Source organism: Oxyura jamaicensis, chromosome Z, assembly GCF_011077185.1.
Source record: "Oxyura jamaicensis isolate SHBP4307 breed ruddy duck chromosome Z, BPBGC_Ojam_1.0, whole genome shotgun sequence".
Taxonomy (NCBI): domain Eukaryota; kingdom Metazoa; phylum Chordata; class Aves; order Anseriformes; family Anatidae; genus Oxyura; species Oxyura jamaicensis.
This window is the reverse complement of record NC_048926.1, coordinates 61,676,153-61,698,876: the sequence shown is the minus strand read 5'-3', so window position 1 is coordinate 61,698,876 and position 22,724 is coordinate 61,676,153. Positions and strand designations below refer to the sequence as shown.

The following is a 22,724-nucleotide window of genomic DNA, read 5'->3' as shown; positions in this document are numbered from 1 at the left end:
CACAATCCTGGGACATATGGAATCAAACCTTCTAATTATGCATGTTGTCTGCAGAATTAAATTGTTTATCAGAGAATGGTACGCTGTGCTGAAAAATGTGATACATGCATATTTAATAGATAGCTGCTTTTATGCTGTCGCTTTCTGTCTGCAGCTGACAGGGATGGAAAATTCATGTGTGGCAATTGTCACACCTGCTCCAATAACTGATAAGAAACAGAGAGATTGTGTGGGAGAGACCTTGTAAAATAACTGCAGTGCTAAGATTTTCCATATTCTGTGGAATTTTCAAAAGTAAAGGTGAGAAGGGCAAGACTAATCTTGCCCCATATAATCCTATTGCAGATCGTGTAAATCTTATTAAATGATTATTCAGATACAACAGTAGGCTCCTGAGTAAATCTCTGGTACTTTTAAATGATTGTTTTAACAAAGGTTTAACACAGTAACAAATGGAACAGAGTGACCGTAGGACGGCTAGATCAACAACCAGCAAGCTTGCCACACTAATGGCTGTAACTGGATAATTCTGAAATTATCTTGGGAAGAATCTGTCAGTGCAAATGCACTTACCTACAAGCAGCGTGCATCACGAATGCTTTAGAGGTACAGAAAGCAGTAATTGATCCGAATGCGCTGAGACTGAGTGGAAGCCCAGACCAGTATCTATTTCTTGACAGAACACTTCTGGTGGAGGCTTCTTTCTGTCATCCTCAGTGACAGTTGAGTTTGTCCAGCTTGTTGTCATCTCCTTGTTTGTGTCATGGTAGCACACACTGAAACACCCGGTAGGTACATCATGTGCTCTTGGGCTAAGAAACATGCATCGAATAGGAGATTCTTCTTCCTGTGCTCCCTGCACATGTGTCCATGCATGCACAAGCACAACCTAGCAAGTGTAGATGCTAAAACGAAGGCAGATTATGGGCAGCAAGGGGGCATTGTTATCCTAGGTGAGGAACAGAGTCGGGGGAGAGAGAATGAACGGTTGAATGCAGAGGGACTGAATCCCTAGGCACCTCTCTCATGCTGGATCACCAGGTGCTCAGTTCTCTTTCTGGTAACATCAAATTTGCATTCTTGAGATTTTCCTTTGTTTTCTTTGAACCCTGCCTGTGGCACAAGTTAATGGGAAAAATACATTTGTTTCAATATTGTTCTTAGTGCCCTGCTATTACATTAGATCACCTGCATTTATTTGAAAACAATGAAACTGTCTGAAGAAAAGTCAGACCTATCTGGGAAATTAATTTTGTGATGTAAAGATTTCATTGAGTCAGAAAATGGACTGACAAATGCTAGATAATGTGAAATTTCAGGGGAACAAGTTCTAAGTCTTCAGTGTTTAGAAGATATTCTAGATGGTGTTGAGTATTTAAAAGTTGTGGTATAATTAGTTTAGAAGAATTATTGCATTTGATCTTAGCTAACCCTCCACAATAAAGGTAGCCCTGAACAGTTTTTTAGGAGACTTCAAAAGACATTGAAACAGGCAGTGGTGGTGGTACATATGGGTTAGTTAAAGATAATGATTGATGCTTTTTAACTCAGCAGTGTGTAATCCTGTACCACTCAGTGCAAGCATGCACTGACTGCAGTGGGAGTCCTCTGGAATTAGAGCAGAATCATTTTTTCATGAGGTTGGTTTAACTGTTTCATTAGTTTGCACAAGTTAAAATTAATTTTTAATTTAAAAATGAATATTGTTCTGAAAGCATCTGCATGTATCTCCTGTGTTCCGGTGCACATGTGAAACTGTAAATTCTGCTGTCACTTCTCAGCCAACATCTCCATCTCTTTCTGTCATGTTACTGCATGGATTTGGAAAGAGGCAGAAAAAAGTCCTGTGCAGCGTACAGGTGCAGTACGATGTGGTGCTAGCTCAGATCCTCACCCTTACAGTTGGGATGCCTCTGTAGTGCCATGAGCCCTGCTCTGTTGGATCACTGCTCTGCCAGGAAAGGACAGCAATGGTGGGTGGAGGAAGTAAATGGGAACTTTTAATCTCTAAGTGCCTGTTTTTCGTCAGCAAGGAAATATTTTGCATATAGGGAGGTAATATGGGAAATGCAGTATATTGGAGCCCTGATGAATATGATCTTCCTTTAGTGAAGGAAAACTGTAGAATTTTACTTTTAGATAATCCTGGGGCCAACCCTTTGTTGGTGAACCTTTGATACAGGTGCAAAAATAGGGCAAAGATAAGATCAGAAGAAATTCTAAGCATTTGAGAGAAAATATAGAAGTTGTTAGGAATACTGATACAAAGTACAAAAAAGTTTGTCACTCTCCCATTTGGGAAGCCATGACTTTGAAAATATATATATATATTTAATGTTCTGTGTCAGCTGCAGAAGGTTTTGAACTCAAGTGTGTTTTACTCTTGTATGAGAAATGGGGCAGGACGCTATAAAGTACTTCTGTTTCTGGGTTTAAAACGCTGTTAATTACATTTTAACGCTCAGGAAATCAGTCCACAGAACTGCTCTGGATACACTGTTTCCTACTGCAGTCGGGAGGACTCTGCCCCTTCCTGGCAGCCCACCCAGTGGGTGCGCTGCCTGCCCGGTGCGGCGCTGCGCTGTGCATCTCCTGAGGCTGAGACAGCAGCAGCCTGCCAGCAGAGAGCAGTGCTGCCCGTTGTCACTGCTTGAGGGAAGGCACAGGGAGACGTATGTCAGGAACAAAGCACGTAAATAAGGAATACAGAGAAGCACAGAATGCCCAGTTAGAACTGAACGCAAGGGTGAGGCAGGAAAGATGCTCGCAAGGAGTAAAATAATGAAGAATGACGGCGACGCTTGGTGAACATTAAAAAAAAAAAAGAGAGAAATATAAAAATAGATTACTAGAAAGCAAACTGGAGAATAAGAAAAATACAGAAAAGAGAAGGAAAGACCTTGAAAACAGACACAGAGATTAAAAGTAAAAATGTAAAGAGACTGAGGCGTTCCCCTTGCCCTCTGAGCCAAAGTTGCAGTTCCTGATCCCTGGGCACTGGGGAGGGACAGGGACACAGAAAAGGCTAGTCCATTTTAGTATCATGGATCAATATGCATGTGTTTATCTTGGTTCTACTTCTTAATGCACCTTCTGTATTGTCATTTGGATGAATTATCTTTATGTATGCATACTGATATTCATCTAAGATTAATTGAGGATAAAATAAAACTAAAGTCCCAGGCTGATTGTCAAAATCTTACTTTCGGAGAGCATCGTTTTACAAGTAAACGTTTTTGCAAAGTTCGTGCCACAGCGTTTAGAGAATCTATTCCTGTTTCTCATCAGTTTTTGAACTCTTCTCAAGAAGCGACACTGTTATAATACATTGCATTAAGATGATAGGTAAATTTCAGCTGTGGAGTGTGGCATTCCCCAGTTCTAACTCAGAAATGCATCATGAACAGCATCACAAATTGTGCAGGACTGCCAGTAGATTTTATGGGATGGAAGGAGGGGGAAATGAGGTCTTCTGTTCTTGCAATGAGTAGGGTGTGTCTTCAAATCCAATTTCTTAAGGATTTTTCTAGAATATTTGTTGCATGTTGAAAGCAAGTATTTTTTCCAACCTTCTTCCCATAGTAGCTCCCCAAAGTCTTTCTAAAATGTCAGTGTGTTCTGTAAAACCTGCAGCTTTCTAATGGTGCTTTTGGTTTTACTGTGACCTTTTGAGATCATTACAACCCCCATCCCCAGAATCCCCTGGCTTTCCTTACTTAATTGCACATGGGAATGGGGAAATAGGATTCCAACTTGATTGTTATCCAGGTGGCGTTTCCTGTTACTTGCTTAGCTTTATAGTTTTGGGTACAGTAATTAGTATACAGAAAGCTGGAAAGATGCCTGCAATTCCAAAATGAACTCTCTATAGCTCTCTCCCTCCCACTTGCACTCTCCTTTTAGTACCGCCCCTTCCATGCACCCTTTAGCCAGCAGCAAGACAGCTGTGTTTGATCATAAACCACTTAAACTCCAGGCTCACTGGAAGGGGAAACTTCAGCGTGAAGTGCAGGATTCGTTTGTCTTGGGGAGGGGAGCTTTCTTTTCTTTTCCTTTCTCTCTCCCTGAACACTGAAGACCGTAGCAGCTCTCTCCTTTTATTTTCTCTGTGAACTTGCATGAAGCTTACCAAATCATTCTGAGTACATTAAGCGGCTTTGTGAGATGCCCTTAAACAGAGTTGTGGAAAAGAGCAGCAGAACACGGACAGCGGAGGTGAAGCACGACTTGCAGATGGACTGAGACAGCCCTGGGATCTGGGCAAGCAGTTCCTTCCCTGCGTTTTCTGAGCACTCCACAGTATTAACAAATTGCTAACAGCAATGGATTATCTGTGAAGTGAAAATCAGTTTGGCTCTTTTAGATTATCCTACATCATTAATTTTAACTATGAATGTGGAGTAAAAATGGCTGTCTAGAGCAAAATATGCAAGACGGGGAAAAATTGCAGAACAAAGTATTGAATCAGTTAAACAAAGCTTCGAAGCATTAAATCTGCAGAAATCATCAAGCCCTGAGAAGTCTCATCATGAATTCTGGAGTTGCTTTGAAATATGGAAATGACTCTCCTGCAGAGCTGAGTGAGGTAAGCAGTTTCCGTGCCCTTCTTTATGCTTTAAAAAAGAAACGCTCCCCATTTGGGTTTTCACTCTGCAAGCAATGCAATTAAAAATTAATAGAATGTGTATCTTGCTATAACTTACTGTGCCAGTGAGGAAATGACCTGAACTTTCTTGCTGCTTTAGACTGGTGAAAAGCAAATGATTGTAATCGTGCAGAGACGCTTTTTCCTGTTACCCTGCAGCAGAGATTCCCTTACCTCCCAAGAGCTGTGTTTATACCCAAGGTTCATCTTTGCAGTAGGTGAAATATGGAGATCTCAGCTGAGATTAACCAGATGGTGACTAATTTAGGAGGGAGGTGGCATGAGAGAAAAGTGACAAATATTTATTGGTATGACAACAACATTGGCAAAGTTGTGTTTGATTGTATTTATCCAAGGTGATGTTGTTCCTTTCGGTTAGGTGAATGTGATTTTCCTTGCCTAGAAGATATCAAGCTATGGGAAACTTTCTGCTTTTCCCTTGCAAAACCTAGTATGCTGTTATTTCTTACAGTTGTGGGTATGTCTGTTTTTTGTACAACATGTTTGTGTATGTTTTAAATAAATTAGAAATTAAAGCCTATCAGATGTTATGCAAATATTTAATAAATATTTCAGAAGTGGTGTATTTATGGCAGTCACTGAAATGTTTTGGATGCATCATCTTTATGGGTTTACTTGTCCTGAGAACTGCTAATTTGAGTTATGTTATGAAATCCCAAGTATTTTATTGAGGTCATTTTGTAGAAAATTGAATCTGCAGTCCCAGTTTAACTGAAATGCTCCTCTTTCTTCTTTGCCTATTTCTTTGATACACCTTACATTGTAAGATGTAATTTATTTTATGTTTTATTAGAAATAATAGGACATGCTTAGCAGAATGAGGGAGTTCACGATTTGTGGAGTTAATCGTACAGAGACAGGAGACACTGAGGTATAGCACGGAAAGTTAATCAGAATCAGTAGGCTCCTGAGGGGGACAGCAGCGCAGGGGAAAACAAAGTAAATATGAGACACCTAAGCCAGAGCAGTACCTTGCTATGCAAGATGAGTGGTAGGCTTGTGACTGGGGAGTTCTACTAAAATAATTTCTGTATATATTCCTCATTTAACTACAAAATAGTTCAATTAAATTAACTCTATGTTACTTTTTCAAATGATTGTTTTGAAATTGTGTACTGGCAACACAGCATAGATTGAGTTCATAACCTCAGTATAAAAGCCCAGGTTATTTTTGTAAAGAGTCTGCCATGGGGTTCCTGGCTACACTTTTCTTGTCAGCCTGTTGTTCACTGCTTTCTATTCCTTCAACGTTAGATTTTCATGGCTCCAGGGTCACACACAATGTGGAGTGTCACAAAAATCTGATACTTTCTTAGTTACTTGGAGCAGGCATTATTTACTGGTGACACTTCTACCTTGAAACGTTACCCGTTCAAGTTTACTTTACCCATCACAAGATAAGACTTTTGTTGTAAGTATGTTTTGCATCTGATGTTTTAACATGAGAAATATCAAAAGAAGTCTGTGTCCATGCACCATGGAACATTTCGTTTGTTTGTTTATTCCAATGAGCTTACTTAATACTTGATTTACATCTGTGGTCTGGTGCCACAGATGAGTTAGAAGTAGGCCCCTTTCTGACTGCAAACATACCAGTGAAGATGTTATGCTCCTGATCTTCCCCAGCTGCTAGTCATCATTTCGTTGCTGATGGTTTTCATCTCTGTGATTTGAGCTGCTTGTGTAAGCATGCTTTAGTCTGTTTCACTCCAAGGGCCCGGTCAGCGTCAGTATTGGTCTTTAAATAAATAAATGCATTCTGAATGAAACATGGAGGGCTGACAGAAGTAATCCCTACATGGGAGTATATGCATAAGTACTCTGAGATGTAGTTAGTTACTTACTTACCTTTAATTATTCAGCCAACTGTTGTCTCCATGTAATTTGTATGCTTCCATTATGTCTTTTCCTGCTGTTGATTTGAACTGTTGTGTTTGTTGTTATTGAAGACAGGAAACCTTCAGGAAAACCTATGCATATATTTTATATATCCGTGTTTCTCACAACTTTGTCATGCTTTTCCCCTTTTCCTTCCTTTCTGATCATACCTTCTGTATACCATGTTTATTTTTGGTCAGTGGAAGACAGTGGCATTGTGTTTGATGGGAGAAGCTGGAACAGTCTACAACAGGAAATTAGTGCAGTCCTACTCTGTTTTCACTTGAAACTCTGTCTCTACTGTCAGCTCGTATTTTCCTGTTGCAGTGGCTGTTACCAGTGTGTCAGTCTACATGGCAAAAGAATGACAGACCAAGAAAGTCTACAATGCACAGTGGATTTTATTGTAGGTGCTTTTGTCTCTTTGTTTTAGTATGTGAAGTTCTAGGCATGAAACTACTATTATTAAAATAAATAGGAAAACTACAAAGCCCTGGAGGTATAGTAAATGCATTCTTGAATGGATGCATTAGACAAAATAGAAAACTAAATTATTGCAACTCATTCCATTTGTATTGAAACTTTCTCTTCTTGAGATTTAGATCTCTCTTTGGGAAATGGGCAAAATATAAGCTACAAAATTTTTCAAGATACGGCTGTAATTGTAGAAATTTTTGCGTGGTTGATGCTTGCTCTTCCTACACTCTTGTCCAGGTAAACAGAAATCTTGATAGTCTTTATTTGCTTCTCCCTGTTCCATTCCAAAGGTCATGCAGAAATTAAATAAAAATAGAAAATAATCAGATTTCTATCACAGGTCAGTCTGACTTGTACAAAACTCATGCTTTGTGGTTTCTAGCTTTGGAGTTCAAGATGTTGCTTATTGATCTTGATCCGTGTATCAGTATGTTACCTTATTTTCTCTGCTTTTCTTTCCCTTCAGTCTTATTTTTGTTCTGTTCAAAGAAAGATTGGCCAATGTGCTGTTTGCATGGGAGATTCAGCGTGTTGTAACTGCACTCAGTGGTAGAAAAAACATTGTTCTTGTGTTGCAAGGCTTTCTGGGGTGGTACTAGTGTTTTTTATTATTATTATTTGTTTGTTTGTTTTTAAGTAAGCGATACATTAAGAGAGGCAAATTTAAAAAAAAAATCAGAGTTTTGCAAATGACTCTTTCTATACTCCGTGGGAATGCAGTACAGGCTTTGATGCCTTTGTAAATAAGTAGTGATATCAAACTATGTGGGCTTTCACCTGCCAATGTTATGCCTGTAACATTATTTGTGGAGTTTGCTTTTTAAGGCTTCATTAAGTATGGATGTGATGTGTATACAATGCATAACACACAAATGAGGGATGTGCTCTTTGGATTCCTTGTTGTTTTTTTTTAAGTCATGCAGTACCGTAAACCTTAAGAGTACACTATGTGATTATACTGAAAGCCAGCATCATGAGTGTCACTGAAAACATGTACAAGTAAGTAGTTCAGTGCACGCAAAATGCAGTTACACTGTTTGTTTGTTTTTTTAAATGTAGTTAAAATGAGACTGTATCAGAATTCATGTGCTTTGTACACATTCACGTGGTAGTTTTGCAGAAAGAGGTGTTTGTACGGAAGGAGCTAGAAGGTCTAATCTGTACTTTTCTCTTCCAAATTGAAAGACTCTACCTCAGGAAGACCCTGAACCTCGGTTTGCTGAAGCTGAAGTAGCCTTCCAGGGAGGTGCTACTACATGCTAGGCTCATTCAGGTAACCTTCCCTAGCTATCCACTGGTACGGATGTGCTGAGGTAGGGAGATCTGTGGTCTGACCTAGTACAGCTGTCTTGCTAAGTATGGTCAGAAGCCAGGCACATGCCTAATCTGAGACAGTTCAAATGAGTAGCATAGGAACATTAAGGGAATAAATGGCTGAGCTTTGTGATGTCTTTCTCAGTTGTATACTTAAGGGCTAAATTATATCCTTGGATCAAGAGTCAAATTATATCCTTGGACACAGTTTTCACTAAAGGGAGGCTAGTGAAGTTGGTGCTGCTAAGACAATGCCAGAGAGATTTTGTTGTGGGCCAAGTGTTGGTGTTATAGTATTGCAATACATTGAGCAGTTTAGATGCAAATGTTTTGTTTAGTGTTACCATTTATGTTCTTTTTATCATTCAGTGTATAAGCTGATGGTGTGTAATTTCTAAAAAAGGATGTATTTTCTGCACAGCAAAATTAAAAGGTACTGGGCTGATTTAGGTGCACACTTTATATCTCCTGCTTCTTTCTTTGTGCTTGGGAGTTGGGTTTTTGCAAGCCAAAAATGCTCACTTCCTAGCCTTAGTTAGAGAGTGAATGAGTGAGAGGACCTGTGGGATGAGGTGCAGGACCCTGGGCTGAGCCCCTTTGGGAAGGGGAAAGTTCAGCAGCAGCAGTCCCCACCCTGAGGTACTTTCCCATGTGTTTCTCTGCTCTTCTAGAACAAGCGTCAGCTTGTGCTCATACCATACATGCATGTGAGGAAATAGCACTGATGGAATAGGGAACAGGTTTTGTATGCATTGAAGGCTGGGATTAAATCTCACACTTGTTCTGTCTTTTGGGTTTGGCAGACTTAATAAGACAGTCAGTGAGCAAATGCCACCCTGCATCTGCTTCCTGAGTGGTCTTTGGCTGTGCAACAGGCGTGCAAGTGCACTCTCAGTACTTGTTGTGAACAGATGAGCACCATCTCCCACTGGAGGCCTGTCTCTGCTGCTGGACGTGGCCTTGGCCTTCAGTGTGAAAGGTGTATGGAACCTGTAATAAAAAAGCGTGTACAGCATCTTCCCACCAGAGAGGGTGTATGTTTTTCGCCAAGCAGATGATGATGTTCTGGGAGTTGTGGTATTGTCACAGTCCTTAGAAATATTGCGGTCTTGCAACAGAGCTGAGTGAAATGTGATTATCCACTACTAAACATGGCGTGTTTTTAAATTACTTGATTTCAGCAGATAAACTGAAAAGGTGAACAGTGTTTGTGAACTGCTGAGCAATGGCTGACACTACGCATAAGTCTTGGAAGAGTGAACAAAGCAACCCAGTATGCTTAAGTCGAAGTGTCATAAGGAGAAACTTTCTTAAATGGATTCTAGTGGAGATCTGGATAAAACTCTACTGGTAGCAATAATACCTGTAGTCTTAGAAGGGTGTTCTCGGTTTCATTGCTAGGTGGTGAGGGACAGTTTGGTGTACCTCTTTAAAAGTCTTTTTTAGGTGAACTGTGCCCATTGCCTGCCCTTTTTCTTGATTTGAATGGCATATGTGACAACATCAGTTCGCTCTTATGTTATCAGTGAACTGTACTGCTGATTTTAGAAACATGGGTTAGAACATGAACTTGAATCCATAGTATAGCTGAGGGGGTTCTATTTCTGGCATGATCAACGTATGTAATTTACGGTGTGACTGGTGCCTGGTATTTCCGGTGTAAAAAATACAGTGACTTCAAAGAATGTTTACTTTCTGGATTTGTATGAGCTGCTTATCAGGCACAGAGTGTGTTCCAGGCTTGGATGTTATTAAATTGAAGCACTATAAAAAGATTACTCAAAATGCCCAGACACTGTCAGCACAGATAATGCTCTTCTGCAGCCTTCTAATGAAAAAAAGACAGATTATGTAACTTATCTGCCTGATATTTTAATATTCCTTGATCCTAGAAAAACGTATTTGAAAAATGCCTTACAGGCTGAGAAATTAATAAAGACAAATGTGTGCTGTGAAAGTAATGTTAGCAACGTACTGGGTCCTCTAAATGTTTATAGAGACTTCCTGTTTTTATTCTTACATTAAAAAGCCAAAAATCATTCCCAGGAGATTTTTGAAGATAAAGGTCAACTTGACCTTCCTTTTGTATTCTTCCAATCTGTGTTGGAGAATAAAAGCGTGTTTTTGTCTATGGACAGCCCTGGACATACCAAGACTTGGCCACGTGTGCTCTTTGGGAACAGTTGTGAGACTCCTTCTTGTTTTGCAAGGGTTTTTGGGTTTGTCTTACTCTGCCATCTATGGATCTGCAGTCTGTAAAGGAGCACATAAATGAAACTTTCTGCAGGAAGATTCCATAGATTGCAGAGTTACTGTTTCCAAAGGCAAAAGTGTCTATGCTGTATGTGTGTGTGGAGAGAGGGCACAGGGAAAGGCTTTGTAGTGCAACTGGGCAGCTGTGGTAGGATATAATGAGATATTTTGTACTGGAGCCCTGGGTAGCTTGATACAAGATTGAAAAGGAAATGTGCAGTTGCCACTCTTTTTATTTATTTACTTATTTATTTATTTTTCCCTCGTGTTCAGGTTTTATAGTCTTTTTGACTTGCACAGTGTTTAAAGTTGCAGATTTTACTTCTGCTTCTTAGAACACATTGAAAAGCCTCCTTAAATAATTCTGTGACGTAGTAGTAATATATCAGCCAATGTACTCTGCAGGGAAAAGTGGTGATCTCTGAATTCGAAGATTTTTTGTGATGAAACAAGGTGTGGGGAGTGTGATCTGGTGCTGGTAATGACAATTTTTTGATGCTGTTGGTAGTCTGCATTAGTCCTGTGTCAGGATTTGCTATATAAATGAACCTTCTGTGTGAATGATTTATATTCTCAGAAGATCTAGATTTCTGCCATCTATAATGAACAGAGATATTCATTACAACTCTGGAAATTGGGTTCTGTATTCTAACTCAGTCAATGTAATCATACATGTGAGTTTGTAACTTAAATGAAACTATTAATTAACATATTTTCAGCCCTACCAAATCTAAAACAGATAATGTGTAAATAATAACAATTAGGGTCACTTAAAGATCCCAAAATACTTGTAATAAAAAGTGAGATGTTAACAAAGAGTTGTGACAGAATTCAAAATCTGACATTACAACTGAGTTTCGAGAGCTTGGAAACAGTCAGGGTGACAGGAAAAGGTTTCCACGGTGTCATTAAGTCATTGACAGAGTAATTCTCCCTTTCATGTTCTGAAGTTTTGCTTGGAGTACTGTGTGCTGTTGGCTGTTGCTTTGACATCCACATTGAAAAGCTTCTTCTCTCAGTGCAAGCTGATATTACACAAAATGTTTAAAAACAGTATTTATGTAAATATTTGGACTTAGGAGGTGAACCTGAAATTGAAGCAGGAATGCTTGTGGTATTTAAATTTGCATTTACTTTTAAACATGACTTAACTATGTTCAAATGTTTCTTTCTGTAGTATCCAGATGTCTCTGTCTTAACTATTTCCAAATGTAGATAAAAATGTGATCAATGTATGGTCTCTGAAGAATTTCTGGCTTTACTTAATATCTTAAGAACTTTTTACTTTGTGTTATTTCTTGTTTCTGCTTTTCTTGCTCTGTTATTCTCAGCTAAATGCAAAGGTATTGACATGAACAGTGACTTTTATTAGTGGCTGCTACTGTAACAACACAGTTTTTGTTATTAAAGTATAGAACATTGAAAAAATAAGGCAGGAAGAGACTACCCCTTTTAAAATACTATGTTAAATATTTATAGTAATGAGAGAAATTCTAAAATGTTGGTCAGCCGGACCTTATTAATATAGCTCTTTTAAAAATTGGAATTGTAATGCAATGAAGGAGTTAATATCTTTAGGTGGGACTGATAATGCCATGGTTAAGGCTGCTTCCTAATGTAAACTCCTGTTACATTCTAGCTTTGCAAAAAGTCGACTGTTCAAATTGAAGTCCGTCCATAAGCTGAATTTATTGAGAAAATTATTAAACAGTGTTACATTTATTTCCACAAATAAAGCCCGTGAAACAGGTAAAATTTTTCCTGTTAAAAATACAAGAACTTCTGCTGATTCTGCTGCCACCAGGGTTTGAAACGGAACTTGAAATTTGCTAGGGCATTACCATTTACATGTCTTTTCTTAATCAGGGAGGGGGAAGAGCAAGAATGTTTGCAAGTGACTAGTTTAAAGCTTGTCTAGATCATTGCAGTTAAAGTTTCTGCAGTGAAGATTTAACTAAATTTGCTTGATTTCAGAGGTTGTTGGAAATCTTCCACTGTTGTATCACTGGGCTTTGGGTTACGCTGGAGTCACTATGGCATGGCGTGAAGTTGTCAGCTCCTTTCTGGTCTCAGACAATTCCCAACCTTACCCATCCAGTCAAGTCTTATCACTTGCTGAGGATCTTGTTTTCTTATTAAAAGTTATAAAGAATAAGTGCTGGGCTTGGAAATAAGGAAAAGGCACAAAGGAGGCGTAGACTCTCACTGGCAGGTACAAAGGAGGCTGGAAGCAGAAACTAGACTTGAAGTAATGAGTTGACATAGGAGGAGGGGGCAGTGGAGGTCACCAGGAACATTGCTGGAAGGTGAGAATGGGGACCTGTGGGGCTGGGGGGAGAAGTCAGCTGAAAAGGGTATGGATGAGACCTGGGTATGGGCTCTGTAACAAATAGCTGGAGACAGAGTAATCTGGAAAAGAAGTCCATAAAGGAGAGACTAGAGCTGAACGTGTGTGGGTACAGGATATATATTCAAGTTTCCCATCTGTGCAGCAGAAAAACATGCTGTTGTAGTATCCATTTTAATACATTAGTGTAAAGGCTTTGAATTATGTTTACATTAGCACTGTAAGTCAGGCACTTTCAAGTTCCAGCTGCTGGATTTTGAACCATTATAGTGTTTCTTTTTTAAAATACTTGTTGGTTGTATTATTATTGATTGCAGGCTAAACTTGGTTGATTACAATCACTAGCCATTGTAGAATTTTGGAAATGTTTCAGTGGATGCTTGCTGGATTTTTTTTTACCAGGATTTTTGCTAGGATTTTACCAGGATTTTTTACTAGGATTTCACTAGAATGTGGTACATCACAAAGTAGAAATTTCCCTCAGGCTCATGGAAAATGGACATCCGATGATAACTGAAGTGAGATAGTGTTCTTAAGATAGGCCATTTACATGCTAAAAAATGTGAGGATGTTTCAGTGTTCACTACAGACACAACAGTACCTCAGCACTGCTGCAACTTTTTGAAACATGTCCAAAAGGCTAAATCATATAGTTGCAATGTTGACAACTGGAATTCCACAACAGAACAATGATATATGATTGTGATGACATAGAAATATAAGATCACTACTGCGCACTATGGTAAGGCCAAAATTATTTCATTGACGGCTCAGTGCCCTTATATACCATGTTTCCAAAGGTTTGGATGAAGCTGCTGTTCCCACAAAACTGAGCATGAGTGACAGTCTTAGTAAGTCTGTCTTTGGCAACCTGCAAGTCCCGGCGTGTCATTTGTTTGCAAAGGCCTCACATTAACTGATATTTGCTTACCATAGGCTATGACGACTCTACCCCTAACTACTTATACTTGAGATCTGTTTTGTAGCCAGTGTCCAGGTACCCATTTATGAACAGTGTGCTGAGGACTGACCTGTGCTGCTGCTAAATCGGCATGAGATAATTTCATCTTTCTGCCCCTTCTTCTCTTTCCCTTTGTGCTTATGTATCATATTAAAGTGTATGTTTTGCTGGTTATGGATGTTGCTGTTGTTTGATTTACAGATTTACTTGGTTCTTTTTATTTAAATTCAAGATGGTCTACCTGTTCATCAGCTGGTTCTTTCTCTTTATGTATGGCAGTCTGATTCCTGTAGGAATAAATGATTCTCTTGTGATGCTTGGTATACCAGAAGCCAGTGCTCAGACGGGTATAAGTAACCCAGTAGAAGGATTGGCCTATGCTAAGTAAATATACTGTTGTTTTTATTAAGATCAGTAAATAATTTTTGAGGAAAAATATATCTCTGCTGTAGCATGATATGTCATTTAAATGCTGTGAATGGTACCAGTATGACAGCAATATCACGGTGACTGCTATATGTAAAGGAAGAAATTGGTTATGATACTTCCTTTCTTTTGAAAGGAATGACTTTTCTTCTGTCTTACGAGAAGCTGGTATTAAAAACAGATAGAATCTCTTCATTTCATGTTCTCTGCTGAGAGATACCTTCCCTGTGGTGCAAAATTTTATTTATTTATTAAAAAGTGTGTTGACTCATAACAGTTAAACATTGTTTGGCATAGAGATCTGTATGGATTCAGTTACTCTGATATATCTCTGCAAAACAAGAACTTATTTCATGCTTTTAAGAATGTACAGATTCTCTCGTGTCCTGCAGGGCTGAATACTTAGGTATACCCATAATTATCTTTCTTTGTGAAAGTCAACGCAGTTGAATTTCAATACCTACCCCTTCTGCAATATACTAATTTCATGAATGAGGTTTTCTTCTTTCCTGTGAACATTGCTTTAACCTCCTGTATTTCCATGTTATGTGTATTATGCTGAATCTCTTTTTATGTGTCATTTAAACATTTTAGAGCCTAACAATTGATTCCAATTAGGTATAGGTATCTGCCGTATCTCATTTGGAATGTTATATGATAATATTCTACAATAATAAGATTTCAGTTTCCATCACAGAGTGACGGAGTAGTTGAGGTTGGAAGTAAACTTTGGAGATCGTCTGGTCCAGGAATGCTGTTTAAGCAGGGCCGCCGAGTGTAGGTTGCCCATGATCAGATAGCTTTTGATTAACTAAGGTAAGGTAAATACTCTGCAACCTCTACGAGCAACCTATGCCAGTGCTTAGTCACACTCCCAGGGAGAAAGTGTTTTGTGATGTTCAGAGGGAATGTGCTGCATCTCAGTTGTGCCTGTTGCCTCTTGTCCTGTCCCTGGGCACCACTGAAAAGAGACTGGCTCCATCTTTGCCTTCTCCCTTCCGGTGTTTATATACACTGATGAGATTCCCCCTGAACTTCCTCTTCTCCTGGCTGAACAGTCCCAGATATCTCAGCTGTTCCTCACAGAAGAGACGTTTCTTCATCACCCTCATGGCCCTTCTTTCGATTCTCTCCAGCAGCTCCATGTCTGTCTTGTACTGGGGAGCCCAGAACTGCACCCAGTACCCCTGGCATGGCCTTACCAGTGCCGAAAAAGGGGAAAGAAAGATCACCAGGCTGGTGACACTCCTAGTGCAGCCCAGGATACCGTTAGTCCTAGTTGCAAGGGCAGATTTCTGTCTGATGTTAGTGCCCACCAGGACCCCCGGCTCCTTTCTGCAGAGCTGCTTTCCAGCTGTGTGTCCCCAGCACGTCCAGGTGCCTGGGGCTGTTCCTTCCCAGATGCAGGACTTTGCCCTTCCCCTTGCTGACCTGCATGAGGCTCTTACTGACCCAGCCTGTTGAGGTCCCTCTGGATGGGAGCACAACATCCTGGTGTATCCACCACTCCCCCCATCTCTGTTTTGTCTGTAAGCTTGCTGAGGGCACACTGCCCCATCATCCAGCGCATAAGTGAAGCTGTGAGACGGGATCAAATCCAGTACTGACCCATGGTATACCACTAATTATTAGCCTCCAACTAGACTTTGTGCCTCTGGTCACCACCCTCTGGGCCCAGCCGTTCAGCCAGTTTTCTGTGCACCTTGCCATCTGTTTATCCAGTCCAAGCTTCAATAACATTTCTGTATGGATCATATAGGAAACAGTGTCAAAGGACTTACTGAAGTACGGGTAGACAATACGGACTGCTCTCCCCTCATCTTCCAAGCCACTCATTTCATCGCAGAGGTAATCAAGCTTGTCAAGTGTATCTTCAACCTGATGAATCCATGCTGACTACTCCTAATCATTATCTTGTCCTTTGTATGCTTGGAAATGGTTTCCAGATTTAGGTGCTCCATCACCTTTTCAGGGATCAAGGTGAAGCTGCCCAGCCTGTAGTTCTGTGGGCCCTCGTTCTAGCCCTTCTATAAGATTACAGTGTCATTTGCGTTCCTCCAGTCCTCAGGCATTTCTCCCAGATGCCTTGATCCTTCAAAGGCTATCGAGAGTGGGCTTGCAGTGCTCTCTGCCAGCTTCCTCAGCGCTTGTGGGTGCATTGGCTTGCATGTATACAGTATACTTACGTATTCCCTGACCTGATCCTCTTCCACCGAAGGTGTATCATCCTTGCTCTAGTATTTCCCATGTCTCTGGGACCTGGGATTCCTGCTGACCAGTCTGGCTTGTGAAGACTGGCGAAGAAGGCATCCAGTACCTCATTTTTTCCATGTTCTGTGTCACCAGATTCCCCACTGCATTCAGCAGTGGGCCCACATTTTCCTTAACTCATCCTTTTGTCACTTGTGTGCTCACAGAAGCCCTTCTTGCCTTTTACATCCCTTGCCAGGTTCAATTCTAGATAGGCTTTGGTATTCCTAACTTCAGTCCTGCATGCTCAGATGATGCTTCTGCGTTCCCCCCAGGTTACCCACTCGCTGTTTGCTTCTTTTTTTGTGCCCGAGTTTTGGCAGGAGCATTCATGTAGTAGCAAGGGATGCTTTTGAAAACAAAAACCTTTCTGCTCTTCCTCTTTGTGCCCTCTTTGCTAATGTTTTAGTAAGTCACAGTGGCTTTTTATGGAAGAAGTTGTCCCTCAAAGAGATCAAAGGAAGATTTGTGCAGTTTTAGTTCTTACTGGATGTTGAAAGCACATATGTTCTGCCACATGCATTGCTAAGAATCCTGGAAAAACAGTACTATATATATTACAGTAGGGAAGTTTAAATGTAGTTTTGGTTTCTGAAATGCAGCCATTTGGGGTTTTCTAGTGATAGCAAGTTCTCTGTTGATCCAGAATGCAATAGATTAGATATCAGAAAGAAATTCTTCACTCGGGGCAGTGAGGCACTGGCACAGGCTGCCCAGAGAAGCTGTGGATGCCCCATCCCTGGAGGTGCCCAAGGCCAGGCTGGATGGGGCTTTGGGCAACCTGGTCTGGTGGGAGGTGTCCCTGCCCATGGCAGGGGGTTGGAACTGGATGGTCTCTAAGGTCCCTTCCAACCCAACCCATGCTATGATTCCTTGATTCTGAAAACTGTAGTGTGGGGAAAAAAAGAACAGGAATTAGCATCTACTGGGAGAGTGGAAGGAAGAAGAGGAAAGAAGATGGCTGGTAGAAAATTAAATGAGTTTAACTTTTGTGAACATTTTCCACTATTGCTGATTCATGACACCTTTTAAGGGGTGTCAGAACACTGTTCTGACAACTGAATTACTGTTTGTGTTACAAACAGCAGAGAACTTTTTTCCCTACCTGTTGACTGTTTAAATGAAATCTGTGCTCTTATATTCACTTTTCTTTCTCATGTGTCATGAGCTTAATGGTTCTTAGTGTTAAAAAAATAATAATTGCAAATGCACAATTTAATACAACTTGGCAAGCAGTATCTTTGGGATATTAAGTTACTGCAGAACAACGCCATATGTATGGCAAAACACTATATATATACATGGGAAATCATGATAATACAAAATATTTAAATTTTAAAAAATTCTGTTTCGAAGAAATGGAGATAAAGGCATAGAGGACACTGAAGAATTCTAGAACTGTTTTAGCATTTTTTTTTTCACTATTTTTTTCTTACAACTGAAAATACATGATCAAAAACATATTTGCAACTGGGATACTGAAAAACTCATCTGATTAATTTTAGTGGTCCTTCGGACTCAATGAAGTCATTCACAGTCCTGTTGTTGTTCCATTTTTCACTGCTTTCTAGATCATTTTCTTCCCATCCAGCTGGGCTAGGACTAAAACTGCACTTTTTGTTTGGCTGAATAGGAATTGTGATCAGCTGGTAACGCTAAATTGTCTGACTTAGTATCCTAGAATAGTTAAAGGACCAAGTTGCCACATTTCAATGAGTTTTGTTTATAGGCCAGAGTGTAAGCAAAGTAAGTAAAGATCCTTTCCTTTGTTCAGAACATATTAATAGGACAACTGATAGAGAGTAAACCGTGTGTTAAATTTGAAATGCCAGTAATGTCCAGTAGCACTGCAGTGATACTTCGTACTTCATAGTGCATTTCATTTGAGGAGCTGAAATAAGCTGTAAACTATTATTGATGCAATTCTGTCATTGTGTATGAGAACTTATGTTTCAATTTGTTAATTACATTATGTTACATGCTTTATCAGAAATCTTATTAGTCAGACTGATAACTCAATTCTTGTTGCCTGGCTTGGTCTTGCAGAGAGGAGTGTGTCTTATCGGGGCACGGTTATGAAATTATACTTAAAAAGACCATTTTACAGAAAGGAATTTTAGAGGATTTTAATGGTAGGTTGAGTTGGGACAATTCTGCCCTTTTAAGAATGACATTGTTGCAGACTTTTAAGTAGATTTGATGGCATTGCATGAGGAGACATTGTAATTTAGTAATTTTGAGAGAATAGATTAAAAAAAAAAATAAGGTAACCATGACACACAGGATTTTTAAGTCACAATGCCTTCTATTTGTACACTTAAAGATGAATTGTTAGCAAAACCATTGGCAATTCTTCTCCCAGCACATAGTAGTTGTATTTAGACCCTAGAGGCTCAATCAGCAGATGTTTATTGAATTTTATGGGTTGCCTTTGGGGAGGCTTTTCTGCTTCTCAGTTGTCTGTGTCTGCTGTTCATTCTCCTGTGTCTTTCTCACAGCTTTACTGGATGCCGCGTGTGCTCTCAGCTTTCATTAGCCCTTCATTTTGGTCCTCTTGCAGTTGGTAATTTATTGTTACTGCCCTTTATCCCTTTGCTTTTGTATGTGCCCAGCCCCTTCTTCTCTGTCTTTTTATTTATGTTTTGCTCCACAGTTCTGCACAGTGCTTCAGAGTTCATTCTAATAGCCTTCATTAAAGGATGAGGGAATTATACCTCTTACAGAGTTGACCGTATGAGGCTGAAAGTGCTTTGAGCAGGGGGCCAGTTCTGTTGGGGTAATGGCATGTACCTGCCATGTGATTAATTAGCATGACGTACAAAATGACCGGTCACAGTTAAACCAGCGCAAAAGAGGTTAGCATGTCTTGCTCAGGGTGATCTGTGGTGTCAGTCCAGCTGTAATGCAGTGCTTTGCTGTGATGGGAAACCACTCCTTGTTTTGTAACCACAGATTTAGAGTTCTCGGAGATTGTGCAGTACTTCAAATTCTAATGCTAAAAGCAAGGTTTCTGGAGAACTTATGGTTAAGAGTGAGCTCTCCGGTAGTCTCCTGAAATATCCTCATCTTCAGTAACTTTTGACGGTTGAGGCATTTGAGAGTTGTCTGAAGGTAGGTAGTTCTTGGCACTCTGAGCTGAATTCTCAGGAGTAATATGCAGCTGTCTTAGGTCCGGTAGATCCCTGTCCCCAGTGCCACTACTGTTTCTTGTCCTTGCCCACAGCCATCGTCTTAGGGGAGCTTAAAAGGGAAAAACAAAGTAATGTAAACAGTGAAAAAGCCTCATCTGTGTGTTTGATGTTATTCTAGAAAATACCCTTTTTCTTTATAAGAGAATAAAATGGATTTAAGGTTTATCTTGGTTCTCTTTAGTGTTCTACTAACTTATCTTTGGCATTTTAATAGAAATTATGAAAAACAATTGACCCAGACAAACTGAGACCTTTGTGACCAGAGTGAAGTCACTGACATTTTGGCACTGCTACACTCATTAGTGGTACTAACCCAAGTGTTTTGCTCTCAGCACTGCTGCATTTCATGCATAAAATTTTATATGCAGGAAGATAAAGACCTTACAACCTCCTAATTAGCAAATCTAATAAGCAGTACACAATTTATGGTTATGCACCAACTACATTGATTATGATTATGAAGTCATTGCAATGTAGTAATGTAATTTGTCAATATAAATCACAATCCTTCTCATTTACTGAAAATTTTAGAAGCCACAGGAAAACGTTGGTTCTTGTTAGGCTAAAATAAAATGAATGCTGAAGTAAAAAGAGAATAATGAGGACAGAGAGTACAGTTCTGTTGTAGGCCAGGTTCCAAAAAGTATTTTTGCAAGCCTGGCAATATGTTCAGTTTTTAATTTATAATTTGGCAAACGTAAAAATAATATCCGCTTTTTTTATTCACTTTTTTTTGGTGAATCTATTTTTGTCAAAGTGCTTTAAAAAAAAAAAAAAAAAAGTGCCATCCTGAAAAAATGTGCAGTTTCCATATTACTGCTAAGATATTTCTGTTTGGTTTTGGGCAGAATACTTTATCCAAGACTGGGTCACGTGAAAAAAGTAATTTGTTGATGTTGTTACATGATCAATAGTTGCTGGTTTAAAAAAAAATATTGACTGGCTTAGCAGTAGACTAATATAGATCACATGATTTTATGTCACTGACTAGGTGGGGATTTATGGTTTTTCTCCTGAAACATTTTTTTCTTTCCTCCTTTATTATTCCCTTTGAATTCTTAAGCTTCTTCTGTCTTCATGTGTGTATGCTCGAAAAGCTATTTCTAGTTTATCTGTGCCTTAGTCTTAAACCTATACTTTGGTAACCAAACAAGGCAGTGTAGAGACCGGCTTTTTTTTAAACTGTCATACTAATGTAGCCTGCAAAGTTATCAGAGCCAGCAGAACAATAGGGCTTATGGTGTTTCTAGTTTGTTGGTAAACACTGTGCACTTACGAAGCTGCTATTGCAATTAGGCTCCCTAAGAGGAAATGGCTGAATTTGAGTATTGCAGTGCGTATTTAGATGGGTCTTAGATTCAGCGTGTCACCAAACTGCAGTCCCACGAGGTATGTAGCCCTATGGTAGAGCACAGACAGGAACTCGGAAAATGGAGGGAGAAAAAGAGGGAGAGGAAGGAAATGGAAGGAAAAAGTTGCACTCACTGTTTGGAGTTGTTCAAAATATTTTGATGTGTTACCTTCTAAACAGCAGGCTTCATGGCAGATCAGGTATTGCCTGCCTGAAGTACATTACTTTTACGCCTGATGATCTGTTGTCTGTCCTCCAATAGCCAGCATAAAGGTACAAGCTGGTATAAATGCTGTTATAATTACTTCTGAATTATTCAGTAGAAATACAGACATGTGGCTTTGCCCCATACAGATGGAATTTGTTCTGCTACGAGGTCTGGTAGTGTTGAGATACAATATCAATAATCGTGGAACCACAGTCTGAGTAGTAGCTTTCAGACATTTATGAAGTACAAAGATAGAAAGAGGCATAGAGATGCTTGAGCTCAGTAATGATTTTCCACTGTTGTGCTGAAGTCAAGGCACAGTATGGAGGGAGATTAAAATCAGAGTAGGAGGAGTTCTACCTGCAGATAAAATGGAAAAAGGGTTTGTTATTCTTTCACATGAGACTGAAGGGTAGAACTAGATGCTGAAGGCAAGCTTCAAAGAGAAGTAGTAACAAACAGTATTAAAAAAAAAAAAAAAAAAAAAAAAAAAAAAAACTGGGGCTCGTGTTAAAATAGTAAAATGCTGAAGCACACTGACATTTGAGGGCACTATTAGTCTTGCACCTGATCTGTGTTTATTGAGGTAGGCCTACATATGATCTTAGTGAGTATTTACATGAAAGATGAAGTTACCAGTGTGAAAGTTATCCCTGTTTATGTAGAAAAAAAAGTTCAATGCATGTTTTAGTACAGTGTTTTCTAAGTGTTCTGTGTCTGAATGGGAACTGGACTGGCGTCCTGTGATTCTATCAAAAAGTTTTTGTATGGGTGTTGGGAAACACTGTGCAGTCATAGTGTGTATCCAATCTTTTTAACTGTTCCAGAACACAGATTTTGTTTATAATTTGGGGAAAAAAGGACAATTTTTCACTTTTTTAAAGCTTGCAATTCCATTGGCAATGGGTCGAATTCATACAGAGGGAAAAAAAATCTATGTATATTTTAATTTTCTTCAGGAAGAAGCAAATTAGTTTATTGTAGCTGAACACAAATGAAAGATAAAGTCCTTTCCTTTTGGATCCCAGATGGCAATGTAGGTTATCTATTACAGAGCTTTATGGTGGGGTAGCTGCAGGTCATGAGCAAATACACGTAAGTATTTAATATCCTTGACCTGTCTGAAGTTGCAATCCAGTCAAGGGCTGTTTGTGGCATATAGCTTTCAAAAAGTACAGCAGGATCATTTGGACTTCTTTAGTGTGTAAGATTCTTGGCATGGTTTCCAGTCTAGGTGGAGCAGAAAGCCATTAGAGACAACACAGATTCCAAATGTCTAATTGTTTTAAAAGGAAGAGTAGTAAGTGCATGTACAATTTTTGTCCCAGGGCAAGGGGAAACATAGTGATCCCTCCCTTCCCATGCTTTATTTAATCAGAAAAGAAATGAGTCTTATTTTTAT

At 39.5% G+C, this 22,724-nt stretch overlaps 1 protein-coding gene across 2 annotated transcripts in view; it reads left to right on the top strand.

Moving 5' to 3' along the window:
* The window catches only part of MCC (MCC regulator of WNT signaling pathway), a 171,516-nt gene that overhangs the window by 16,136 nt on the left and 132,656 nt on the right, over positions 1–22,724 (top strand). Inside the window, exon 1 of one of the 2 annotated variants that reach the window (XM_035310945.1) lies at positions 3,934–4,585. The exons of the other annotated variant lie outside the window; for it this stretch is intronic. Coding sequence (XP_035166836.1) covers positions 4,529–4,585 — 57 coding nt within the window. The 5' untranslated portion in view covers positions 3,934–4,528. Of the gene's footprint in view, positions 1–3,933; positions 4,586–22,724 lie in introns of those variants that run through there. 2 annotated transcript variants of the gene reach the window in all.